The sequence below is a fragment of the Dipodomys ordii genome, unplaced genomic scaffold (assembly GCF_000151885.1).
Source record: "Dipodomys ordii isolate 6190 unplaced genomic scaffold, Dord_2.0 Scaffold17, whole genome shotgun sequence".
Lineage (NCBI taxonomy): Eukaryota > Metazoa > Chordata > Mammalia > Rodentia > Heteromyidae > Dipodomys > Dipodomys ordii.
The window spans coordinates 12,524,792-12,549,280 of NW_012267233.1; the positions used below are offsets into that span (position 1 = coordinate 12,524,792).

Genomic DNA, 24,489 nt, shown 5'->3' on the forward strand with positions numbered 1-24,489 from the left:
AAAAAAAAAAAGAATGTAATCAATGGAACAGAGAGAATGAAGACAATGGGAACAATGAAGATTTTAGAGAAAAGGAAGCCTAAGAGGGAGACACCATTCTAATGTTCATTCACTGCCAAGCTTCATCCTTTAGCAATATTAGAACACTTATAAAATGTTAACTCAGTAAATCTAAGTTTAATGTGGCTATTAATAGTGATCAGAAAAAAAACACTTCTTGTCGTTTAACCTGCTTAATCTTAACCTGTAACTAAATGAAAAAACTTTAAGATCAAAATATAAAAATGGAAAATTAATTAGGCTACAGACAGGTTGCTAAATACAATCACAAATTCTTTTTTTTTTTTTGGGTCCGGTCATGGGGCCTGAACTCTGGGCCTGAGCGCTGTCCCTCAGCTCTTCAGCTCAAGGCTAGCGCTCTACCACTTGAGCCACACCGCCACTTCCGGCTTTTTTCTTTTTGCTCATGTGGTGCTGAGGAATCAAACCCAGGGCCTCAGGCATGCAAGGCAAGCGCTCTACCACTGAGCCAACTTCCCAGCCCTGCAATCACAAATTCTAAAAGCAGCTATAATACTTAGCCTGCTAACTTGGATTAATTAGGAAGGATAAAGAGGGCTAGATAGTGATTAAACCAAAAATTTACAAAAATAAAGTTTTCTGATTTTAGTTTTAGTGAGTTTTTTTGGGTCAACACTTCTCAGTCTCCTCTAGGAACTACTAACTTAAACATTTGCACTGAGTGGAATTCCCACCTCCTTCTGGGCCATCTCTCGTAACCGTCTGGGAAGACGTTTGACATTGTGGCTCATAGCTCTCCGCCGCATGTGCCGAGGTAGAGTCTGGAACACCAGTGAGTTAGAAGACTTCTGGGTCACAGCTTTTACCATGGCACTGATTTCAGCAGCCCGCGCTTGAGCAAAAGTGGAAGCTGTCAAGAGAAACATCAATGCCATTAAAAATGAGTGCTGAATCAAGCAGCTTTCTTGGATTTCATAGGGAAGACAAATCTGAAGTATGTGAGCTTATAGTTCAGCCACCAGCCTGACCCCCATTAAACACAGGTAATTTCTGTCCCCAAGTTTTCTGTAAAGATTTAAATATTGTGTTTTATTTTTCTGATGGAAAAAAAAACTTTTACAAAGGGTTCTTAAAAACAAGGAATATATATATAAAGATGTATATATACACACACATGTAGTGTGTATATATATATGTATAATGTATATTTGTGCATATCTATAATACATACATATATAATACAATTACAATCATTTTGAAGTACAGCAATCATAGGAAAGAGATTAATATTGGTTTTGATTCCATGGGATTTTTCATCATATTTTCTGATTTTTCTAAACACATAACCATTATGATTTTTAAAAAGAAGCAGTGCTGTAGTGCAAAGTGCTAGCCTTGAGCAAAAGAGCTCAGGGACAGTAACCAGGCCCCGAGTTAAAGCTCCATGACCAACACACACACACACACAAATTTCCAGAATGCTGGAAAAAACTTGTAGGTTCATCCAAGAAAGCATGAAGAGACTAGGAGGCACATCTACAGTGTGTGCAAAGGACATAGCTAACATGTCAATAGAGATAAGGGTGACAGAAGATGAAGCTTGCAAGGGCCTGGAAACAAAGGTCTCGGTTGCTGCAGAGCACATTCTCCAAGGGAGAATGCCTCTCCCTTCCTTAGGGAAGGGAGAGAATCTGAAGAAGGAGAGCCATCAGACCTAAGGCAGTTATACCCAAATACCCAAAGACCAGGCTAAAGGTGAGAAGGGCCCAAATGGATGGCAGAGAGGGAAAGTGAGGGAGGAAAAGCCAGATGGTAGGGAGAGCAATTTGTTGGCACAATTGGCTGTTCAAGAACCAAAGAGCTCATAAAACTGAATCAGACTGCACTTCCTGACAAATACCCACCGGTTATATACTTGGGAATTTCCTGAGAGGTGCCCTCCAGACTTGCTTTCCAGCCTCCCTTTTTCTTAAACATAACTTTAGAGGAAGACTGCTCATTCATATCAGGCTCAGGAAGCAAATGGGGGGTCATCTTAGTTTGTCGCTGTCTTGAACTTCCAGAATGAGACTCTATAACATTTTCAAAAAGAAAACAAAAATAAATACAGGACTCTTCCCAGAGATCAGGACTAGAGTGGAAAACCAATTAACTTTTTAATCCTACAACCACCCTATAAGGTAGCTATTCCTATTTCTTTTTAAAGAGGATACTGAGCAAGGAGGTTATTCTGTATACTTGTCCAAGGTCAAAGCTAGTAGGCAGCACAGGAGTTGATCATGTCCATATGGCAAATAAAGAACTCTGAACTGAAGAAATACAAGGAAATTTTCTCCATTATATATTTACAGTGCAAAAGGAATTTCCAACCGAATCTCTTTGTTATAGTTTGAATGTTTATGACTCCTCAAATTCAAATGTTGAAAACCTAACCATTAAGGTGATTATATTGGAACGTGGAGGCTTTAGGAAGTGGTCAGATCATGGGAGCCCTTATGAAGGGGCCAGTGTCATTATGAAAGAGGCTCTACCATCTAAGGACACAGCCATAAGCATCTACAAACCAGAAAACAGCCCTCTTCATATTGGATCTACTGCTTGATCTCAGACTTATCCTCAGAACTTTTAGACATAAATTTGTGATTTAGAAGCTGCTAATTTTGGTATTTCATTATAGAAACCTGAATGTGATACTCCCTTGAATACTACAATCCATGTAATTTTGTGTATTTGGTCTTATACTAATTATCTGGCACCCTCAAGTCAGAAAGCACTATTAAAGAAAGAATACAAAGCAAATCAATCCTTGTAATCATTGGAACTTTAAGCTAACATGATACTAGTCTGTGAAAGGGAAGAGGTCAGTGGAGAATTTTACAGCTTACAGTGTTCTTGCTTATTTCCACTGGGGTATGAATTATTAAGCCACTATAATCCTGAAATGTTATATGGTTTGTCACTGTTAATTGTTTTGTCGGTCTTGGGAATTTTAAATAAGGTAATATCTGTGAAAAACTTATCACACAACTGTACGTATGGTTAAAGTGAGCCACAGTGAGTGCCAGCAATAAGCAGAAAAATGAAGGCACTTAAGGCCCTGAGTTCAAGCCGCAGTACCAGTTCAAGCCCCAGTAGGGGAACCCTAGAGCCCCTTGGGAACTATGACTGGGTGCAGAAAGTGTGAGTGGATAGTGTATGGAGAATGCCTGATGCTAGAGGAAAACTGCTGGTTGTGTGATTGCATACCTTGTGTCTCCATAATGCTGCTGTCAAAAGACAAGGTGAGCGTCCGTGTGTATGCATCTTACTGCTTCCTGATACCCTGTTATCTGCTGAGGTCTGAGGATTGCAGTTCCAAGCCAGCGAGGGCATAAAATTCCCCTTAGACTCTTATCTCTAATTAACCACATAAAAGCTAAAGTGGAACTGTAGCTCAAAGTGGTAGAACACTAGGTTCAGCAAAAGAGCTCAGAGACAGCGCCCAGGCCTTAAGTTCAAGCTCCATGGTCAACCAAAAAAAAAGCAGAGGATGGAAAAGACTCCTTCAGTTTAATCAAGTCATCACATCAACGAAGCTCATTCCTCATCTCCGTGATGATAGTAAATATTATTTAGCATTGCATGGGCAATTCTTCATCCACCATCACAGCAGCTGCTAGACGGAACCAGCAACCTCCACAGAAGCTTGTCACCTATCATGACTGTCTTCAATTGCTGGATCTGTATCTAGATCTTTCATGAGTTTAAATCTAAAATCTATTTAATTGACCCATGGGTCACTGTTCTTTACACTCTGTGTTTGCTGTCTTCCCAAACTGGCTTTTCCTTCTGCTGTACCAATGAACACTATCACCTTCCTACCACTTTCTAAAGGTAAAACCCAGCACACAAGTAAGGTACAGATATAATGACTACTATAATTCTCTTGGAAAGTATAAAAGTATAATCTAATAAGTCTTAAGGTAGAAATAAAATACATCAGCTCTAAAGTATGAATAGCCATACTGAAGTACCTATGTTCTATAAAGCCTCAGTGAAGACTGAATTAGCAAATACTGAAGCTGTGCTTCTTGAGGAAATTATCTTTCCTGTCATCTACACACTTTTTTGCCTAGCTATCTACAGAGTCTATCAATCTCACATAATTGTAACTTTAAACCCTAAAAATAACCTATGATGGTAAATTCTGTTTCTAAAAGACCAGTCCAAGGCTGAGATGTTTAAACCCTAGCAGAGCTGACACATCTTGCACCACACCACACTGCCTTCTACGAACTCCACACCCCAGCCATCTCTGCATGAGAGCAGACACAAGAAGGCAATGGGAAACTTCTGCATAGAGCAATTTGAATATACTCCTGCACCCTGCATGTCCAGGAATGATTATCCAAGTTCCACGAGTGCTGACTTGAGGGCTACAAATAAACTTTAGTGAGTAAGCACTGAGTAACATTTGAGAAAACATCAGCTCACGTACTACTCATTTAGTAACTACTGAAGAGTTGGCAAAAAGCAATTTACTCTCAATGGAAGTGGCAAGAACACCATGTGCACCTTACCTTGTTGCTGAGCTTGGAAAGGTCTGCCCCCTCCATTATGGTGCTTTACATCTCTCTGTGCCACAAAGCCAGAGGACAGAGTGACGTTGGTGGGCTGGTTTCTCATTTTCTTAGCATGTTTTCTTTCCTTTGCAGTAGACATTTCTGGAAAGGGAATATTTTATACTGTTAGAACTCTCATTCAAAAGTACTAAGTGCAATAAAAATTCATATATAACTCAAAATTTAATTCTTCTGTATAATAAATGTTCATTTACTGTAGGTAGCTTGATGACACCAAAATGTTACTATGAAATTAGTCTACAGTACAAATTCCTAAAAAGGGGAAATTTCAAGGAAGTCATGAATGGTATTAATACCAAAAACGCATGTCAATAGCAATAGTGGAAGAAGCTCTATTGGCATAGCCTAGTTTGCACTGCCGATTAACTACATCATATACAAATGTAGACATTAGATAAGTCAGTTGGAAGAAAGAAAATTATGCATGATTTTTAAAAATACTTAAAATGGAGGGACAAAGGGTACTGATAGCTCATGCCTATAATCCTAGCTACTCAGAAGGCTGAGATCTGAGGATCGTGGTTTGAAGACAGCCTGGGGAGGAAAGTCCATGAGACTTTTACCTTCAATAAATTACTCACAAAAGACCAAAGTGGACCTGTGGCTCAAGTGATAGAATGCTAACCTTAAGAAAAAGAATCTCAGGGCTAGCACCCAGGCCCTCAAAGCCCCAAGACCAACACACACACACACACACACACACACACACACATACACACACACACACACAAAGAGGTACAAAGATAAACACATACAGCAGTATTAATCATTAGACACTATATTGAAAATGAACTATACTACTTGAGGGTGGGGAGAGGAGGGAAAAACTGGGAAAGAGGGAGGAAAGGGATGACACTGTCCAAAAAGAAATGCACTATTTACCTGACTTATGTAACTGTAACCCCTCTGTACATCATCTTCATAATAACAATTTAAATTTTTTTCAAATACTTAAAAGACTTTATCTAGATTCTTAGGTAAGGGACCACCTTAATCAATGCTAACAATGAAAGTTATAGATGTGTTCATTTTACTAGTAAAAAGAAACTATCTTTGGTTTGTGATAGTAAGAGGCAATGACTTTGATGTAAAGTATAAAGGATACAGAGTAACAGGCTAGTGAAGCCTGATTTACTCCACAGTTCCCCACCTGAAACTAACTCAACACCCCCCCCCCTTTACTAGCTGCTTCCCTTTTAAACACCTGTTTTCTATTTTGAAATGAACTGCATTAACAATGTTACCTCCAAGAGACATTAACTTTTTTTTTTTTTTGGTTCCTCCTGGAGCTTGAACTCAGGACTATCCTTGAGCCTCTCTATCTCAAGGCTAGCACTCTACCGCTTGAGCCACAGCACCACTTCCAGCTTTTTCTGTTTATGTGGTACTGAGGAATTGAACCCAGGGTTTCATGCATGCTAGGGCCAAATTCCAAGCCCAAGACATTAACTTTTATCAACTCATCCCCTACAATACATTGTATTGCTCTAAGTGTAACAAATAACTAAAACGTAATTTTTATGAAACAATATGTATATCTGCCTGTAACTTTTTAACCACAACTATTCTACATGGCATTATGAAATAGATTTGAAACCAGAATGTCTAGTCACATCAACTTAGGGACAAATACAAGCACTGGCACTATCCATCTGAAAGGCGCTGCATGGGAACACCAGGAGGCAGGGAAATATCTTGGTATTTTTAGTAGTAAATAAATATCAAGCTTACATGCTAGTATTTAAGCTTTAGCCTTTACTTCTACCTATGCATAGAATTACCATCTAGTAATACAAAATGCTCTACACAAAATGCTCAGTTTACAGTAGCTATTATTCTTTTTTATTTTTATTGTTTTGATTTTTGGGTTTTTTTTTTTTGGTCGGTCGTGGGGCTTGAACTCTAGGTCTGGGCGCTGTCCCTCAGCTCTTCAAGCTCAAGGCTAGCGCTCTACCACTTGAGGCACAGTGCTACTCCTGACAATAGCTATTATTCTTAAATAAGTGCAATAATAGGTTGGTCATTTCACTCTCACTCCACTTTATTTCCCCCTAAATAAACACACCTCTATCTAGACCCAAAAACATTTTTCAAATTGAGTATAAGTGTAATTCTATGGAATTGACTAACTACTGAGGCATGTTATTCAGATTAGTCTACACTGAGATCCATTTATAACAGTTTTCAAAACAGCCTCATCATTGACCTACTTGTTACCCCCCCAAAACAACAGAGAACTACCCTACCATCTCCAACTCCAATCAGGATTCAAATGAGCCAGAAACAAGATGCTAAGGGGGTTGGGAAGGTGGCTCAATGGTAAAGTGCTGGCCTTGCATGCATGAGGCCCTGGGTTCAATTCCTCAGCACAACATAAACAGAAAAAGCCCAAAGTGGCGCTGTGACTCAAGTGGTGGAGCGCTAGCCTTGAGCTGAAGAGCTGAGGGGCAGTGCCCAGGCCCACAGTTCAAGTCCCAGGACCAACCAAAAAAAAAAAAAAAGATGCTGGGGGATTGTGGTAGTAACCTTAGGATGTCATGTCTCTGAACATTGGTTCTAAACTAAAACCTAAGCAAAATAAACTAGCATTAGCTAGACCTCAAACTGTTCCAACCGGGGAAGAGAATGAATACAGAAGACATCCTTATAAAGACTGAGGGTATCTTATAACTTCTAAGCCAGTTTCATACCTATTCCTAATCACGACAATTTGTGTTTATTTCCATATTCACTCAGTTCTTTTGTGTCTTTGTGTTCAACATGTTAATGCATACTAAACATATGCTGGACTTCCAAATCTTTAATAAAAAGATGTCATGGTTTCTCATATAGTGTAGTATCTTCTGGCTAATCAGATTCACTACTTGCTAGACAACTGAGGAACCAGCCAACTGGTCTCCATTTTCTTCCACTTCTGAAAAACGCTGCTTGACATAAAATCTGCCTTCCGAGGTATCTTCTTTAATAGGAAATATGTTACACAAGTTGAATTTATTTGTAACATGAGAGCTTTCTACTTACAAAACTACATATAAATTATTTATAAAGAAAAAGCATCTTCTAGTTATCCAGTTTAACCAAATTCCACAAGCTTTTGAGTACCTATGATGTGTCTAACAGTTTCAGACACTGTGTAAACACCTCTGTAGTGTAAGGATATTGCTGGGTGCTGATGGCTCAGGAGAATGGAGGTTCAAAAAGGCAGGAAAGTCCATGTGACTCTTCTCTCCAATTAACCACCAGAAAACAGGAATGTACACCGTGGCTCAAAGTAGTAGAGCACTAGCCTTGAGCAAAAAGAGCTTAGGGACAGCGCTCAGGCCCTGAGTTCAAGCCCCACAACCACAACACCAACAAAGAAGATGTGGTCTGCTTTTCTCTAGGAATTTAGGTGTCTTAAACAGCTAACATTAACTGAGAATTTTGTGTCAGGCAACTGTTCTAGGTTCCTTATTTAATTCTCAGAATTCTATGATGGAAGTACTTGCTAGGCTGGTGCTGTCTCTGAAACAGAACAGGGATTCTTCTGCAATTCACACCAAGCAGTCTTGGTTCTACTCACTACTCTTAAAACATAAAATGCTTGGTGAATGACAGCTCCTATGACAAAATACTAAATTCTGCAGTACAGCCAAATAGAAATCTTAATGAAAATCTTCCTGTTACCATCGAGAAGAATACAAGATATCAGTTTGCTAAAATCTGATGGACAGCGAAGAAAGCATATTTGGTAATCTACCTTGCGAACAGAAGACTAGACCAATAGAGGATTTAGAACAGTATAAAACCAAATAGGCTGGGAAAGACTAGGCAGATAGGTCTTTTTTCCAGGTTGGATTCCTAAACAGTGAGAATGATCTAAAGGTTCTTGAACTACAAGTAGAAAAGCAAAAACCGACCAAATGAGAGGTAAGAGAGATTCAAGGAGATTTAGTGTGTGTGTTTGTGAACATGGGCTTGATTGACCTCAGGGCCTGGGCACTGTCCCTGAGCTTTTGTACTCAAGCCTACATTTTGTACTCAAGCTCCATTTCTGGCTTTTTGGCCATTTACTAGAGGTAAGAGTTCCACTAATTTTCCTGCCTGATATGTCTTTGAACCGCGATCCTCAGATCTTCAGCCTCCAGAGCAGCTAGGATTAAAGAAGCCAGCCACCATTCTTGGCTCAAAGAAATGTCTTATGGTCCATTTGAAAGCAGTAAGGTCTGAGATATTTTCTACCTTTTTCTCCGTCGTCACAGCCCCAGCACTTAGCAGACTGCCATACACAAATTTCAGGCTCACGATGTAGATGCTGACTGCAGGCTGGCACGCGTAGATGCCAACACTGCATATAATCACAGGGTGGACTTACCCAGCCCAGAGTAACCCCGCTAACGCAGCACGTGTCCCACCCAGCCTGGACCAGGTCGGGGGCTATTCTAGCCCAAAAGAACTTTCTTTCCTTTTGAACTCAGATCCCCGTCGTGGGGCTCGGCTCCAATCGAGGAGACGTGTAACGCACGCGGGAGAAAGGACAACGCCCAGGTGCCCGCGTGGTCTCCTTAAAAGGGCCCGGCTTGCTCCTTAGAGCTGCACATGAACCTCAGGACGGGCTGCTTCCGACAGGACAAGGCGGAGAAGGGGCTGACTCGGGGCCGCAGGGCACCTGGCACAGAACGCTCTGGACCTGGAAGACAGGCCGTGGCGCAGCGAGCAGAAGAGGTCGGAGGTCCGAGGACCGAAGATATGCAGGGGAAGCCGGCCAGGACACGGGCACCTAGCAGGGAACCGCATGCACACACGCTCCCCTCCCATCCCAAGACTACTGGATGCCAGGGAGAATGAGGGCCTCGCGACCTACCTGTCCTGAGGGTTCCTAGGGTCAGAATGACAAGCCTGTGCCACAAGTCCCCCCCGCCGCCCCTGGCGGTCAGTGCAGCGAGCGAGACGCAGGGCGCATGCGCCAGCCCGGCCTCTTCCTGCACGTGGCCGGGAGTCGCGAGAGGACTACGACTACCAGCATGCCTTGCGAGCCTTTCCTCTCCCTCCCTCTCCGCTCCTCCCACACCCCGCCCCCCGGAGTGGCGCCTGTGACGCGGCGCGGGCTCGGGCAGTCGGTGAGCATAGCGGGTCGCTCTAGCTCAGGCTTCTCCCGGACTGGCCGCAAGTGAAGGTTTAGCCATGTCGTCTCTAATCCGAAAGGTGATCACCGCCGCGAAAAACCCTAGGCCCATTGGTCCCTACAGGTAACGTGGCTTGTGCGAGCATTGCCAGGACCCCGGGCGTGCGGGGTCGCGGGGGTCCGGGCTGGGGGTCGCTCAGGTCAGAGCCCGAGCAAGCGCCTCGGCGCGTGAGGAAACTGAGTCTGGAGAGATACTCAAGAGCTGGCTTAGCATTTTGTTATATAGGATTTTTATTTTTTGTTTATATGTATGAGGTGCTGAGGAATCGAACCCAATGCCTTATGCATGCTAGACACACACTCTACCACTAAGCCACCTTCCCAGCCCTGATCTTAGTACTTAAAAACTTTGGTTCAGCCAGGTGCCAGTGCTCACGCCTGTAATCCTAGCTACTCTGGAGATGTGAAGATTGTGAGGATTGAAATTCAAAGCCAACCCAGGACAGCAAAATCCCAGAGACTCTTATCTCCAATAAACTACCCCCCAAAAAAGTCATAAGTGGCACTGTGGCTCAAGGGGTAGAGCTAGCCTTGAGCACAAAGGGGCTCAAGGACAGCACTCAGGCCCTGAGTCTAAGCCCCAGGACTGGTCAAAAGAAAAACAAAAAACAAAAAAAAAGCCCTTGGTTTATTTCTCCTCCCACAGTAACTTCACCTCTTTTAGTTTGCTTCTTTATCTTCTAAATGGACATAACCATAACACTGTCTCATAAGATTATTGTGAGGATTAAATAGGAAAGTAACCCATTAAAATTAGACTTTAGCAGGGCCTACATTGTGACTTTTTTTTTTTTTGGTCAGTTGTGGGGCTTGAACTCTGGGCTTGGGCGCTGTCCTTCAGCTCTTCAGCTCAAGGAGAGTGCTCTACCACTTGAGCCACAGCACCACTTCAGTTTTCAAGTGGTTTATTGGAGATAGAGTCTCACGGACTTTCCTGCCCGAGCTGGCTTTGAACCTTGAGCCTCAGATCTCAGCCTCCTGAGTAACTAGGATTACAGGCGTGAGCCACTGGCGCCCGGCCATTGTGACTTTTTTTAAATATCCAATGTATGAAGTTTGTTTTTGTTTTTGCTTTTTTTTTTTTTTTTGGTCAGTCATGGGCTTGAACTCTAGACCTGGGCACTGCCCCTCAGCTCTTCAGCTCAAGGCTACTGCTCTACCATTTGAACCACAGTGCCACTTCCTGTCTTCTGGTGGTTTATTGGAGATAGGAGTCTCACACTTTCCAGCCCAGGCTGGCTTTGAACCATGATCCTCAGATCTCTGACTCCTTAGTAGCTAGGATTACAGGTATGAGCCACCAGCTCCCAGCCTGAAGTTTATATTTTATGTAATGAGGAACCATAGAATGTTTTTGAACCTGAAATTAACAGGAGATCTTTTTTTAAAGAAGAGTAATTCTGGTAATAATTTAGATAGAAACCATTTTTCTCCTTCTGCCTTAATCCCTCACCCATATAATCATGAGTGGTAGCAATTAGAGCATTTTGTTACTTCAGAACAAAACTTGACAAGAAATCAAGTGATAAAAGACACTTTGTTCTGAAGCCTACTGAAAGAGCTTACACCTCCCCTAACCTACTTAGAAATGTTGTGCTCTTTATTCAAGAAAAAAAACTTGACATATCCCTGATTGACTTTTAAGAACCATTTGGAGGGGGAGGGGGGATATTAGATTAGAAGGTTATGGGAAGGAGAAACAAAGGAGGAGGCAACTATGCTTGATAAGAAATGTACTCATTACCTTGCCCATGTAATTGTAACCCCTCTGTACAGTATTTTCACAATAAAAAAAGAACCATTTGGAAATAAGTTTGTGTCATGGAGTTTGCAGTGAGTATGCTTTTTGAACACTTCTGGATCCTCTCCAGGAAGGATTCAGTGTGTTCAGCTTTTCAGTGGCTGGCATTGAGATGGATGGGGTGTTGTCTCAGCACATTTCAGGAGACTTTTGGACAAAGCCTTGAGGGATTTCAACATCACAAGCCATTTTACTAGTATACAGTCCAAACACAAAATACAACATAGATGATTAGAATGTTTTGGAAGGTTTTAACTACTTTGCAGCCTACAAGGAATACAGTACACTTGTAATTGTTGAGAACTTCACAACTTGTCTTTGGATAGCAGGGTTCTTAGTCTCGGAAATCACACTTCCAAGCTGAGTGCCAGTAGCTCATGCCTGTAATCCTAGTTACCTATGAAGCAGAGATTTGAAGATCAAGGTTCAAAGCCAGGCAAGGCAGGAAAGTCCATGAGACCCTTATCTCCAATTAACTACCAAAAGGCTAGAAGTCGAACATGGCTCAAATAGCAGAGCTCTAGCCTTGAGCAGAAAAGCTTAGGGACAGCACCCAGACCTAAGTTCAAGCCTAAGGACCAGCACAAATGAAGGAAAGGGAAGGAAAGGAGAAGAGAGGAGAGGAGAGGAGGGGAGGGGAGGGGAGGGGGAGAGAGAAGATGGGGAAGGGAGAAGGAAAGGCACACACAGTTATTTTTGTGAACAAAACTCTTAAGAGATAACTTTCATGGTTCAAATAATTTTAGGGCTGCAATTTTTTTATATTTTAAGAATAATTGGTTTGCCATCATGAAGTTTTGATAAAGGGTAATATTGGATAGGCTTAAACTGCTTTTCAAATGTGGAAAGAGTTGAAGGTACTTTGTTTGCAAAGGGCCTACGCAGATGGCATATTTTTCACAGAACAGTTAACATCAGTAGCTAATAGTATTGTCTAACCTGTGAAAAGATTACTAATTAACAAACTTGGTAGCTGCCTGAGGACAAAGGTGAAAAGCCCGTAGTTGGGAAGAATTCCTAGCCCCTTAATTTTCTTTTTAAATGTAGATCCTAGGGCTTGAACTCAATTTGTAGGCACCATCTCTTAGCTTTTTGCTCAAGGCTGGCACTCTACCACTTGAACCAGGTTTACTTCCTTGTATTTGCTCATAATTTGAGATGAGTCTCCAGGACTCTTATCTGCCTGGAGTGGCTTCTAATCTCTATCATCAGATCTTAGTTTTGTGAGTAGCTAGAATTATAGTTTGAGCTGCCAGTGCCTGGCTCTAGCCTTTAAAATTTTAAGTTTCATTGTGGTGTCCTCATATATGAAAATAAAATCTTTGGCCATACTTGCCCCCTCTATTACTCTTTCTTACCCCTCCACTTTCTTCCTTTTTAAATAGTCTTTAAAGGGTTTAGTTATTGTATTTATATACCTGCACATAAAGAACTTTGACTATAATCACAAAACACTACCAACACTCACCCTCCCAACAATATCTTCCCACAAACAGCCCCCTTTTACATTCATGTTACTGTTTTAAGTATTCCTAGACTTTGAGTTTCTGTTACTATTTCATCTCCCCAAATCACATGTTATGACCCCAACAGGTCCCACTTAAAAGATAGGTTATTTTCAAGCAAAATTGTTGAAGATTTTCGGTGGTTAGAGAATAGCATAAAGACAAAGTTATAACATGCCAATTATGTGCAAGGAATCACCTGGGCTCTGATGCAGAAACTTGGTAAGATACTATCTCTACTCTTAAAGAGCTTTGAGTCTTAAGATACTGGGAGAGGATAAGAATAAACTAGCTGTAACCCAAGGCAGGATCTTTTACAGCACTTTAAAAAGCCAGGAGTGTAGTTATCCTAACTATAGAAGATCTCTGAGCCCCCCAGGCAAAAGTGAAACTTATCTGAAAAATATAGCAAAAAAGGGCTGGGGTGGGTTAGGGCCACAGCTTAAGTGGTAGAGCACCTACCTAGCAAGCAAGCACAAAGCCCTGAATTGAACCCCAGTATAACTCTTGCCCTCTCCCCCCCCCCCCCCCCCAAAAGCCATTTTTAACAACTTCCATTGGAATGGCTTGTCTGAAAATTGTTTTTTTTTTTTTTCTGGTGCCTGTCCTGGGGCTTGAACTTAGGCCCTGAGTACTGTCCCTAAGTGTTTTGTGCTCAATGATAATGTTATACCACTTGAGCCATAGCTCCACTTTCAGCTTTTTTGATGCTTAACTGAATAGCCTTATAGACCTTTCTGCCCAGGTGGGCTTTGAACTATGATCCTCAGATTTCAGCCTCCTGAGTAGCTAAGATTACAAACAGGAGTCATCAGCCTGATGAATTACTTATTTTTTCTAAGTACCCTGGCTTTTTTTTTTGTATCCCAACTTATTAAACTTATTGCTTATTAAAATAATCACTGTTTTCAGTGAAGAGTTCCGTAACTTTTGGTAAATGTATAAGGAATATACATACAATCTCTCATAGCTGTTTGTGTTCATTCCACACTCTGGCCCCATACAGCCAGTGTACTTTTTAGTACTACTATTTTATATTTTCTCAAATTTCATATGAGTGAAAGCAACAGTACATAATCTCTAGGGGTTTTTTTGTTTTGTTTTTTTTTTTGGTGTTTTTTTTTACCAGTCGTGGGGCCTGAACTCTGGGCCTAGGCACTGTCCCTCAGCTCTTCAGCTCAAGGTAGAACTCTACCACTTGAGCCACAGTGCCACTTCTGGCTTTTTCTGCTTATGTGGTGCTGAGGAATCAAACCCAGGGCCTCATGCATTCGAGGCAAGCACTCTACCACTGAGCCACCTTCCCAGACCTCTCTAGTTACTGTTTATCAATAATCTGGTTTTGATTTCCTTTTTTTGTTATCATAGACAATGATGTTCTAAAATTTCAAGTAAGGTCCTTTTTAAAAAATAAAAAGCCTTTGTGGCAGTGTTAAGATTTGAAATCAGGGCCTTGCACTTGCTAGGCAGAAGCTTGAACCATGCCTCCAGGCCCCTGTAAGGTGTCTAGACATTTTTGGGGGGAGGGGGTCCGGTGTGAGGCCTGAACTTTGGGCTTGGGTGCTGTCCCTCAGCTCAAGGCTAGCACTCTACCACTTGAGCCACAGCACCACTTCCAGCTTTTTTCTTTTTGCTTATGTGGTGCTGAGGAATCGAACCCAGGGCCTCAGGTATGCAAGACAAGCACTCTACCACTGAGCCACCTTCCCAGCCCCTAGACATATGGTTTCATTTCTCTTAGATAGTTGTCTGGAGGTGATGGGGGGAACTGCTGGGTATGTGTTTAGGTTTTTAGGAAAGTGAATAATTGTTTCCCAAGGTGCTGTGTCATTTTTGCACTCCTATCTTCAGGTTTTGCTTTGTATATCTCTAATGGCTGATATTATTGAGCAACTTTCATGTACTCCTTAGTTCTTTGCTTTTAGATATACAAAGATAGACCAATGGTATTAGACAAATGATGTTCACTGTATTTTGTTGGGTTGTATACCTTCATATTTTTGAGCTGTATGAGTTTCTTTCGTGTAATCTGGACCTAAGTCCTTTATAGACATGTTTGCAAATATTTTTCTCCCAATCTGACTTGTCTTTCCATTTCTTACAACTATTTTCAATGAACATTTTTTGTTTAATGAAGACTGATTTATAATTTTTCATTGTACAAGTTGCGCTTTTTAGGTCATCAAGTTGCTGTTTTGCTGTTGGGTTTTATAATACACTTGATTTTATATATGTATGCCCTGGCTCTTTGTCGTTGCAGTCACGCTGTGTTAGTCGACCGGACTATGTACATTTCAGGGCAGGTAGGCCTGGACCCTTCAAGTGGAAAGCTGGTGCCAGGAGGGGTGGCGGAAGAAGCAAAACAAGTAAGTCATTCTCCACAGTTCAAGTTCACTTTTCTTCTGCTTTTTTATATCAGGGAGTATTAATGATCCACTTGCCTGATGTTAAACAGCTTAAAAGATCAGTCCTTTTTAAGCTACTATTTGATTGAAGACAGTTTTTTGGGAAAGAGAGCTGTAATAAATCATTTGCTAACCAAAGAGAAATATTCTACCTCCTTATCACTAAAGTGACTTTAAACCTGAATTATCAAAATCAAATGACATGTTGTCACTTCCATGTAGATTGGGAAATTTTCTTTTCAGGGCCACTGACCTTTCATCCCTTCCACTACCACCATAGCATTTGTTAGTAAGAGAAAAATATCAAAGATTAAATGTAGCAAGGTTTTTTGTTTGTTTTTCAAAAAGAATAGGGCCTAGGGATGTAGCTCAGTAGCATGTTTTCAGAGCATATATAAGGATGTGGGCTACACCACAGAAGAAATGGGGACTATAATCCTAATCCAATAATATAATTTAATTCTATTTATGTACTTATTTATTTTTGTCACTCATGGAGCTTGAACTCAGGGCCTAGACACTGTACCTGAGCTCTTTGCTCAAGGCTAGCATTCTACCACGTTGAGCCACAGTACCACATCTGGTTTTCTGGTGGTTAATTGGAGATAAGAATATCATGGACTTTCCTGTCTGGGCTAACTTTGAACCACAATCTTCAGATCTCAGCCTCCTGAGTAGCTAGGATTACAGGTGTGAGCCACTGGCGCCCAGGTTTAAATTATAATTTAATATATTCACTGAGTCTTTTGTAATAACCACTGATAGGAAACAACCTAAAAGACCATCTTTAAGAAACTGGCTAAATACGTCCCACTAAGGTGATAGAAAATATTGATTGCTACATGGTAAGATAAAATCAAGACTGCAGAGGCTGGGAAGGTGGCTCAGTGGTAGAGTGCTTGCCTTGCATGCCTGAGGCCCTGGGATCGATTCCTCAGCACCACATAAGCAAAAAGAAAACAAAAGCCAGAAGTGGCACTGTGGCTCAAGTGGTAGAGCACTAGCCTTGAGCTGAAGAGCTGAGGGATAGCGCCCAGGCCCAGAGTTCAGGCCCTATGACCGGACTCAAAAAAAAAAAAAATCAAGACTGCAGAACAGCATGCACAGTGTGCTACCACATGTGTGAGTCTGTGGTGAAGAATGGACAGGTTTGGTTGGCATACACCCTGACGTTTTATCCAGAAGGACATGGTAGGAGCTAGTTATGATTGCCAACAGGGAATGGGAAGGGGGGATGCCTTTTAACCTTATGTGATTTTTTTATGATTGAATTTTTTTCACCTTAACATACAGTACATATTTAGAAGGTTTTCTTTAACACAAAAATATAATGAAATATCAAAGTATCACAAATAAAGTAGAGGGGTGCTGAATGTTTTCATTTATAAGTTCAGGGTAAAAATAAAACTGATGTTTTTCTAGAGGTGAGATTGTCAAATGCATACATAATTCATTCAGTGGTGGTTTTTATTGGTGGTGGTGTTTTATGCTGGTACTGAGGCTTGAACACAGGGCTTAGGTGCTTTGTGCTCCCTTAGCTTTCTCTGCTCAAGGCTAGTGCTCTACCACTTGAGCCACAGTTCCACGTTGGGCTTTTTGAAAGTTAATTGGAGATAAGAGTCTCATGGACTTTCCTTCTCAGTGTGGGTTCAAACCATAATCCTCAGACCGCAGCCTCCTCAGTAGCTAGGATTATAGGCATGAGCCAGCATTGCCTGGCTCACTCAGTATTTTTTTTTTTGAGATAAAGGAAAAAGAAACTGTTGACATCATATGTTGTTTTAAAAACAAAATTTTAGGCTGGGCAGTGGTGGCATATGCCTGTAATCCTACTTAGGAGGCTGGGATCTGAGGATCAAAATTTGAAGCCAGCCCAAGCAGAAAAGTCCATGAGACTCTTTTTTTGGGGAGGGGCGGGGAGGTCCAGTCGTGGGGCCTGAACTCTGGGCCTGGGCGCTGTCCCTCAGCTCTTCAGCTCAAAGCTAGCGCTCTACCACTTGAGCCATAGTGCCACTTCCGGATTTTTTTTTCTTTTTGCTTATGTGGTGCTGAGGAATTGAACCCAGGGCCTCAGGCATGCAAGGCAAGCGCTCTACCACTGGGCCACCTTCCCAGCCCACCATGAGACTCTTATCTCTGATAAACTACCAAAAAAGCTGGAAGTGAAGCTGTAGCTCAGGTGGTAGAGCACTAGCCTTGAGCACAAAAGCTCAGAGACCATGCCCAGGCACTAGGACCAGCATACACACACACACACATTTTAATACTTATTATCTTCTTTTTTTTTTTTTTGCTTTTTTTGGGGGGGATGGATCATGGGACCTGAACTCTAGGCCTAGGCGCTGTCCCTCAGCTCAAGGCTAGCGCTCTACCCCTTGAGCCACAGCTCTACTTTCGGCCTTTTCTGCTTATGTGGTGCTGAGGAATTGAACCCAGGGCCTCATGCATGCAAGGCAAGCACTCTACCACTGAACCACCTTCCCAGCCCCAATACTTATTATCTTATCCTTTGTACAGAGTGAGGAGTCTAGAAGTTATTTTTGTATCAGCTTCATGGATATTAACTGAAAAAGTGCCACACCCTGGACCTGTAGAGGGGACTTTGTTTCAGTCTTCTTACTCACAAAAAGAAACAAATTTTTCATTTTATAAAACCAAGAAACAATTGACTGTTATAGAAGCATCCCCAAAAGAGTAAGGGAAATATTTCTGTAGCAAAGCTCTTTAAGGAGTTCTAGCAAAAGGCAATTGATAGACTTTGATTCAAATTTAATTAATTTAATTCAGTTTACTTAATTGATAAAATATCAGTGTCTCAGGCCTTTCTTGCTGTGGTTCTCAGGCTCTTACAAACATGTTTGAAATTCTGAAAGCAGCAGGCTGTGACTTCACCAATGGTGAGCAACTGGATTTTACTTCACTGTTAATTTCTCTGTCTTCTGCTGTTCTGAGTTTTCTTGTTGGTGGTAGGGGTGGGGGTTTGGGGTTTTTTTGTTTGTTTGTTTGTAAGTCACATTTTGAGTTAGACCAAATGGCTTAACCTAATGTATGTATGTATCTTCTAGTGGTAAAAACAACTGTCTTTCTGACTGACATGAATGACTTTGGTACTGTCAATGAAGTCTACAAACAGTGTAAGTAATTTCTACTTCCTGTCTTAAAGAGAAATGAATCTGTTAACAAAAATGAGAACCCATTATCAATTGAAAGCTACAGAAAGCTAGGCAAGGTGGCACTTGCCTGTAATCCCAACACTGGGAAGACTGAGGCAGGAGGATCAGGAGAATTCAGGGCCAGCCTGTGCTAGAGAGTGAAACCCTGTCTCAAAAAAAAGAAAAGAAAAATAAGTGGCAGGAGCTGCTAAAGAAATGTCATCTTGTCCTAAAATAATACTCTGATTGGAAACATACCAACTGGAAACCCCTTACAAATCCATTTTCCCAAGGCTTGTTTATTATTTCTTGCTTAGGCTTTATAATCCCTCCTGAAAGTTTTTTATATCACATAAATTGTGTTTACTATTACAGTGATATTATTGCAGTAGCCATTGTCTTTTCTCTGGCTCAGTCAGAATCACAAACCAGTTACCTGGCATTTCTGTACCTCAGTTTCCCCATATGCAAATTGAGACTAATACACCTCCTTATTGGGCTACCTTTTAGGGCTGTTGGAACAATAAATGAATTACTACAGCCTAGAAAGCCCTGAGGTTGACATGTTGAGAGCAGAGTAAGTGCAGCTCCCTCTGTCATTGCGGTCATAGTACCACCCTTTCATCTGGTGGCATGCACAAAGCAAAAGCATTCATTCTCTCTCAAAGAAATGACTGAGAAGACCAAAGTTGGTGAGAAAGAACAAGCCAAACTTGATGAATGTAGGGATACGTTCCCCATTTAAATGAATGGTTTATAAATAGTACTTTAAAGACCAAACTGCATTCTCATTAAACAAGACTTATTATAGAGGATGTTTTCTACCCTTTCTTTCTCCAGAAACCTAAAATATTTTTAAAGTACCAAATATCATAGGAATCATACAGCAAAATATGTTATCAAACAAATCTGAATGTGAACCTCTGAAATGTTCATTGTATGAAGAACTGACTAGTCCATTGAAGGGTTTGTAGTGTTAAGCAGGAATACAGTGTGTGGAAACTAAAATGATATTGTTTTACATTCAGTTTTCAAGAGTGATTTTCCAGCTCGATCTGCTTACCAGGTTGCTGCCTTACCCATAGTAAGTACATGTTAAAATTGCTCCCATGTACTATTTTAAATGACTGCATTCTTTTCAGAATATAAGAAATTAAGCACCATGAAAGGAAATTTAAAAACAAAGGAAAGGAGCCAGATGGTATGGCTCATGCCTGTAATTCTAGCTTAGAGGCTGAAATCAAGAGGTTTGAGATTGGAGGTCAGCCCAGGCAAAAGTCCAAGAGACTCTTATCTCAAAGGAAGAAACTGGGAGTGGTGGACCATGCTTGTGATCTCAGATGTGGTGGGAAGCATAAAATAAGAGGATCACAGTCCAGGCACAGGCCTAAACAAAACAAAACTATAAACAGGACCCTATCAGAATAACCAGTGCAAAAAAAGGGGAGGTGTGGCTTGGCTACAGAGTCACCTCCCTAGCAAGTGTGAAACTTGCAGTTCCAACCCAAGAACCACCAAAAAAATGAATATATAAGTAAAAAAGAAAAGGATTCAGTCCCTACATTCCAAGAAGTTAAGGTCTAAAAGTAAACACTCACATGCATAAAAAAAAATCTTATAAGGCAACACATGAACTTAATAGAATCAGAGTGCTTAAACTATGAGAAAAAGTACCGTAGCAGCTGTGTTATTGTAATATTCCTTAAGGAAGTATAAATTTGAGCCAAGGTTTCTTTTTAATTCTACAATAAAAGTTTCACTTGGCTATTTGTATAATAAAACCTCTAGGCCATCCCCTGGAAAATACTCCCTAAACCAGTTGTACACATACTTCACCACTCTTGTCTGAGGGTTCTATCCTCATCAGACACTCTTCCTGGGCCTCCTGGCACACAGTTTTCCTGCCTATAAAGAAGCAGCTCCTACCAGCTTTCACTTGTCACTTCCGACCAAAGAAATACATCTCCTAAGCATGGCATGTTTATTGCTTTAATTGGTTGTTGCTTGGAATGATCATTAACATCAAACTTACTCAGGTATTGGATATAATAGAAGGAGCTCAGAACCTGAAATCATAGTACATGAATTTAAACCTCTCCTAGTTACCTTTGTGACTTGGGGCCCAAAAATTAGCCTTTGTAAGTCTTAATGTATCATTTTCTGAATTGGGAGAATAATTATCTACCAGGATGCTGTGAAAATGAAATGAGTCCATGTGTACCTGTCATGGTAACCTGGCCTGTTGTCATTTCCTTTTTTTGGGGGGTGGGGGGTGCTAGTACTGAGGCTTGAACTCAGGGCCTGAGTGCTATCCCTGAGCTTCTGTGCTCAAAGCTAGCATCATGGACTTTCCCACCTAGCTTTGGCTTATAATCCTGAGATCTCGGCCTCCTGAGTAGCAAAGGATTATAAGCATGAGCTTCCAGTGTCCAGATATGATGTAGCTTCTTAGTGAGTTTTCTCTATCCCTTCCCTTTGTTGAAAATGTGAATGTGACCGGGCACTGGTGGCTCACGCCTATAATCCTAGCTACTCAGGAGGCTGAGATCTGAGGATCGCGGTTCAAAGCCAGCCCAGGCAGGAGAGACCGTGAGACTCCTGTCTCCAATAAACCACCAGAAAACCGGAAGTGGCACTGTAGCTCGAGTGGTAGAGCGCTCGCCTTGAGCTGAAGAGCTGAGGGACAGCGCCCAGGCCCAGAGTTCAAGCCCCACACCGACAAAAAAAAAATGTGAATGTGGTTAGTTGTGTTTTAGCAGTTACTTAGTTCTTTTTTTTGTTTTTTTGTTTTAGTGGTTAATTGGAGATAAGTCTCACAGACTTTCCTGCCTGGGTTGTCTTCAAACCAGGAACAGTTCTGTGTCCTGTATAGCTAGGATTACAGTCATGAATCACCAGTGCCCAGTTTTAGCTTCCTTACTGATGGAAATATTCTGTTTTCCTTACAGGGAGCCCATGTTGAAATTGAAGCTATTGCTGTCCAAGGGCCTCTCACTACAGCTTCGTTATAAGTGGCCTCAGTGTGCTTTCCTCGGGGGTTTTCATCCTATCTTTAACATTAATTTTCACAAATGGATGGTTATTGTGGAAATTCCATACATAGGAAAGATTAGAAAATGAAAATGATGAAGTTACTGATGCTATAAATTACACTTTTGTATACTTATATGGCTAATTACAAGTGTACAGAGACATTAATTACATAGTTCAAATAACTAAAAATAAAGGAAAAGATATTATTTACTTAATAAAATAAAATACACATTTTAGAGATGTGAGTAAAATTAAAGTACTCAAACTTGAATAGTATAGGTAAAGGAGAAGGAAGTGGACCAAAATTTTATATGAGTAATATTTTTCTAATGGAAATAAATAAGCTTGTAATCTCCTGCAATGTGATTTTGTTTTTTGGTGTTGTTTTTTTTTTTTGTGGGGGTAGGGGGGTTGTTAGTCATGAGGCCTGAACTCTGGGCCTGGGTGCTGTCCCTCAGCTCTTCAGCTCAATGCTAGCACTCTTCCACTTGAACCACAGCACCACTTCCTGTTTTCTGGTGGCTAATTGGAGATAAGAGTCTCGCCAACTTTCCTGTCTGGGCTGGCTTTGAACCACAATCCTCAGATCTCAGCCTCCTGATGAGCTAGGATTACAGGCATTAGCTACCAGTGCCGTGCTGTTTGCTTATTTTTAACAGTTTTAAATTATACTTGGAAGTGCAGTACCTAAGAAAAGTGGAAACCATGGCGGTCAATCACAGCTGTTTCGTCTCACTTTGTCGATCTCTACATTTTCACACATGTAATTGGGCTATACCATTTACATGTAACCATTTGGTTCGTTCTTTAAAGCCTTTTGTGTGTGTTTATTGGGAAGTAAGGTAGATCTTGTCGTGTAGTCCAGGCTGGCATCAAACTCCTGAGCTCAGGCAGTCTTTGGCCCCACCTCTGAGCAGCTGGGACCACCGGTGCTCACCATACACTTGGCTCTCAGGTTTTTCCTCAGTTTAAGACAACAGTTACATTAATACTATCTCGTTACAGAATAAATTCATACAGAATTATGTAGATTAAAAAAGGAAACTCATTGCATTCACTTCTCTGATGTAGTTTGGATTTTGAACATACCCCAAAGACCTGCAACTCCTGAGAGCTAGACTTTTAGCAGTGGAAAGAAGTGAAGTCATAGGTGCGTGCCTTTGAAAGAGACAGCGCGTCCCCCGTCTCTTTGTTTTGCTTCTAGAGCAGTGTGATGTATGCAGCTTCCTCTACCACAGCTGCCTGTTACCACCACCATCTTACCACAGGCCCGAGGCAGCAGGACCAATTATTCAGTAACTGAAACCTCTTGAACTGTGGACCTAAAACCTTTTTCCTCCCTATTAAAAAAAGAGGAGGACCCAGGTGCCGGTGGCTCATGCCTGTAATCCTAGCTTCTCAGAAGGGTGAGATCTGAGGACCACAGTTGGAAGCCAGCTTGGGCAGGAAAGTCTGTGGAATTCTTATCTCCAATTAGAAGTGAAGCTGTGGTAGAATGCTAGCCTTGAGCAGAAAAGCTCAGAGAAAGCACCCAAGCCCTGAATTCAAGCCCACAACCAAAAAAAAAAAAAAAGGGGAGGATTCACTGCTAGAAGGTTTGCATATAACTAGAAGATGGCTACAAGCCCATATGCTTTGTCTACCAGTGTACTGACCCCAGCAGAAAGCACCATTTCCTGGCTCTGACAGGAGAACGTCAGGTTGGTTCAGCTCAGGTTAGAAAAGCACCAATCACTCTAAGCTAGGAAATCAGATATTCTAGCCAGCTGAGGTTTCATATAAGTCATAAGACTTTAAAATCAAACACTAGAATGAGGCTTGAAGAGGTGAGGTGGCTCCTGCCTGTCATCCCAGCTACTTCACAACAAAGATCTTGGGGCTGGGAAGGTGGCTCAGTGGTAGAGCGCTTGCCTTGCATGCTCAAGGCCCTGGGTTCGATTCCTCAGCACCACATAAGCAAAAAGAAAAAGCCGGAAGTGGCGCTGTGGCTCAAGTGGTAGAGCGCTAGCCTTGAGCTGAAGAGCTGAGGGACAGCGCCCAGGCCCAGAGTTCAGGCCCCACAACCGGACCCAAAAAAAAACAAAAAACAAAGATCTTGGTTTGGCAAAAAAAAAAAAAAAAAGGGGGAATCTACCTCAGCCAATAAACTGGTGTCACCCCAGCTCTGCAGGAGGCATGAGGAGGAGGATCACAATCCAGGAAGGCATAGAAAAAATCTATAGGCCCTATCCCCAAAATAACTAAAGCAAAAAGGGCTAGGGAATGGCTCAAGTGGTAGAGCACCTTGCTCAGCAAGCATGAGGCCTTAAATTCAAGCCCAGTTACCACAAAAATAAGTAAATAAAAGAGCTGGAAGTAAAATGTAGGTAATCAACTTAATTGACTTGTGAACAGCTTGGGTCCGGATTTTGAGACTTATTTTCTACCCCATAGAAGAGGCAATGGGTTTTATTACTTGTGACAAAAAATAAATACTACATGTTGGTTTTTCAAACCTATTTCCAGTCACAGCAGTCCATTGAAGTATAAGATATCCAAGAAGAGATACCAGCTTTTCTTTCTTATTTTAATAGTCCTTATCTTTGAGAGTACATAATTTAAAGTTTGCTTTTTCTTCCTAAGGAATTTAATGGGTTAAAACAGTTTTTAAGTTTATGTAATAATTCAGATAAATAAATTCAGACACTTTATTAGCTGTAATAACTCAATCAATGTATAAATGTTGAACATCAGTACAAAGCAATTGTATTTTTAATATATATTTTTATTATAAAGATAATGATTGT

General features: G+C 41.3%; 2 protein-coding genes across 2 annotated transcripts in view; one reads left to right on the forward strand and one right to left on the reverse strand.

Annotated features, from left to right (window-relative positions):
• The window catches only part of Pop1 (processing of precursor 1, ribonuclease P/MRP subunit (S. cerevisiae)), a 35,759-nt gene extending 26,232 nt beyond the window's left edge, over positions 1-9,527 (reverse strand). The window contains exons 1-4 of the mRNA XM_013012395.1: positions 9,487-9,527; positions 4,581-4,724; positions 1,926-2,093; positions 756-931 (exon numbers count right to left, since the gene is read on the reverse strand). Coding sequence (XP_012867849.1) covers positions 756-931; positions 1,926-2,093; positions 4,581-4,722 — 486 coding nt within the window. The 5' untranslated portion in view covers positions 4,723-4,724; positions 9,487-9,527. The remainder of the gene's footprint in view (positions 1-755; positions 932-1,925; positions 2,094-4,580; positions 4,725-9,486) is intronic.
• Positions 9,528-9,710: 183 nt separating this feature from the next.
• Positions 9,711-22,064, forward strand: Hrsp12 (heat-responsive protein 12). Its single transcript, XM_013012417.1, has 6 exons — positions 9,711-9,871; positions 15,374-15,479; positions 18,361-18,415; positions 18,584-18,652; positions 19,699-19,754; positions 21,619-22,064. Exons 1-6 carry the CDS (start codon positions 9,807-9,809, stop codon positions 21,679-21,681), a joined length of 414 nt encoding a protein of 137 aa, XP_012867871.1. The 5' UTR covers positions 9,711-9,806; the 3' UTR covers positions 21,682-22,064.
• The last annotated feature ends 2,425 nt before the right edge of the window (positions 22,065-24,489 follow it).

Bases quoted from the DNA above. Each gene is read 5' to 3' on its own strand.
- Hrsp12 (XM_013012417.1), top strand. From the start codon at position 9,807: ATGTCGTCTCTAATCCGAAAGGTGATCACCGCCGCGAAAAACCCTAGG. The intron at 15,480-18,360 runs GTAAGTCATTCT...TGTGGTTCTCAG, and splicing joins TGGCGGAAGAAGCAAAACAA to GCTCTTACAAACATGTTTGA. The intron at 18,653-19,698 runs GTAAGTAATTTC...TTTTACATTCAG, and splicing joins CAATGAAGTCTACAAACAGT to TTTTCAAGAGTGATTTTCCA.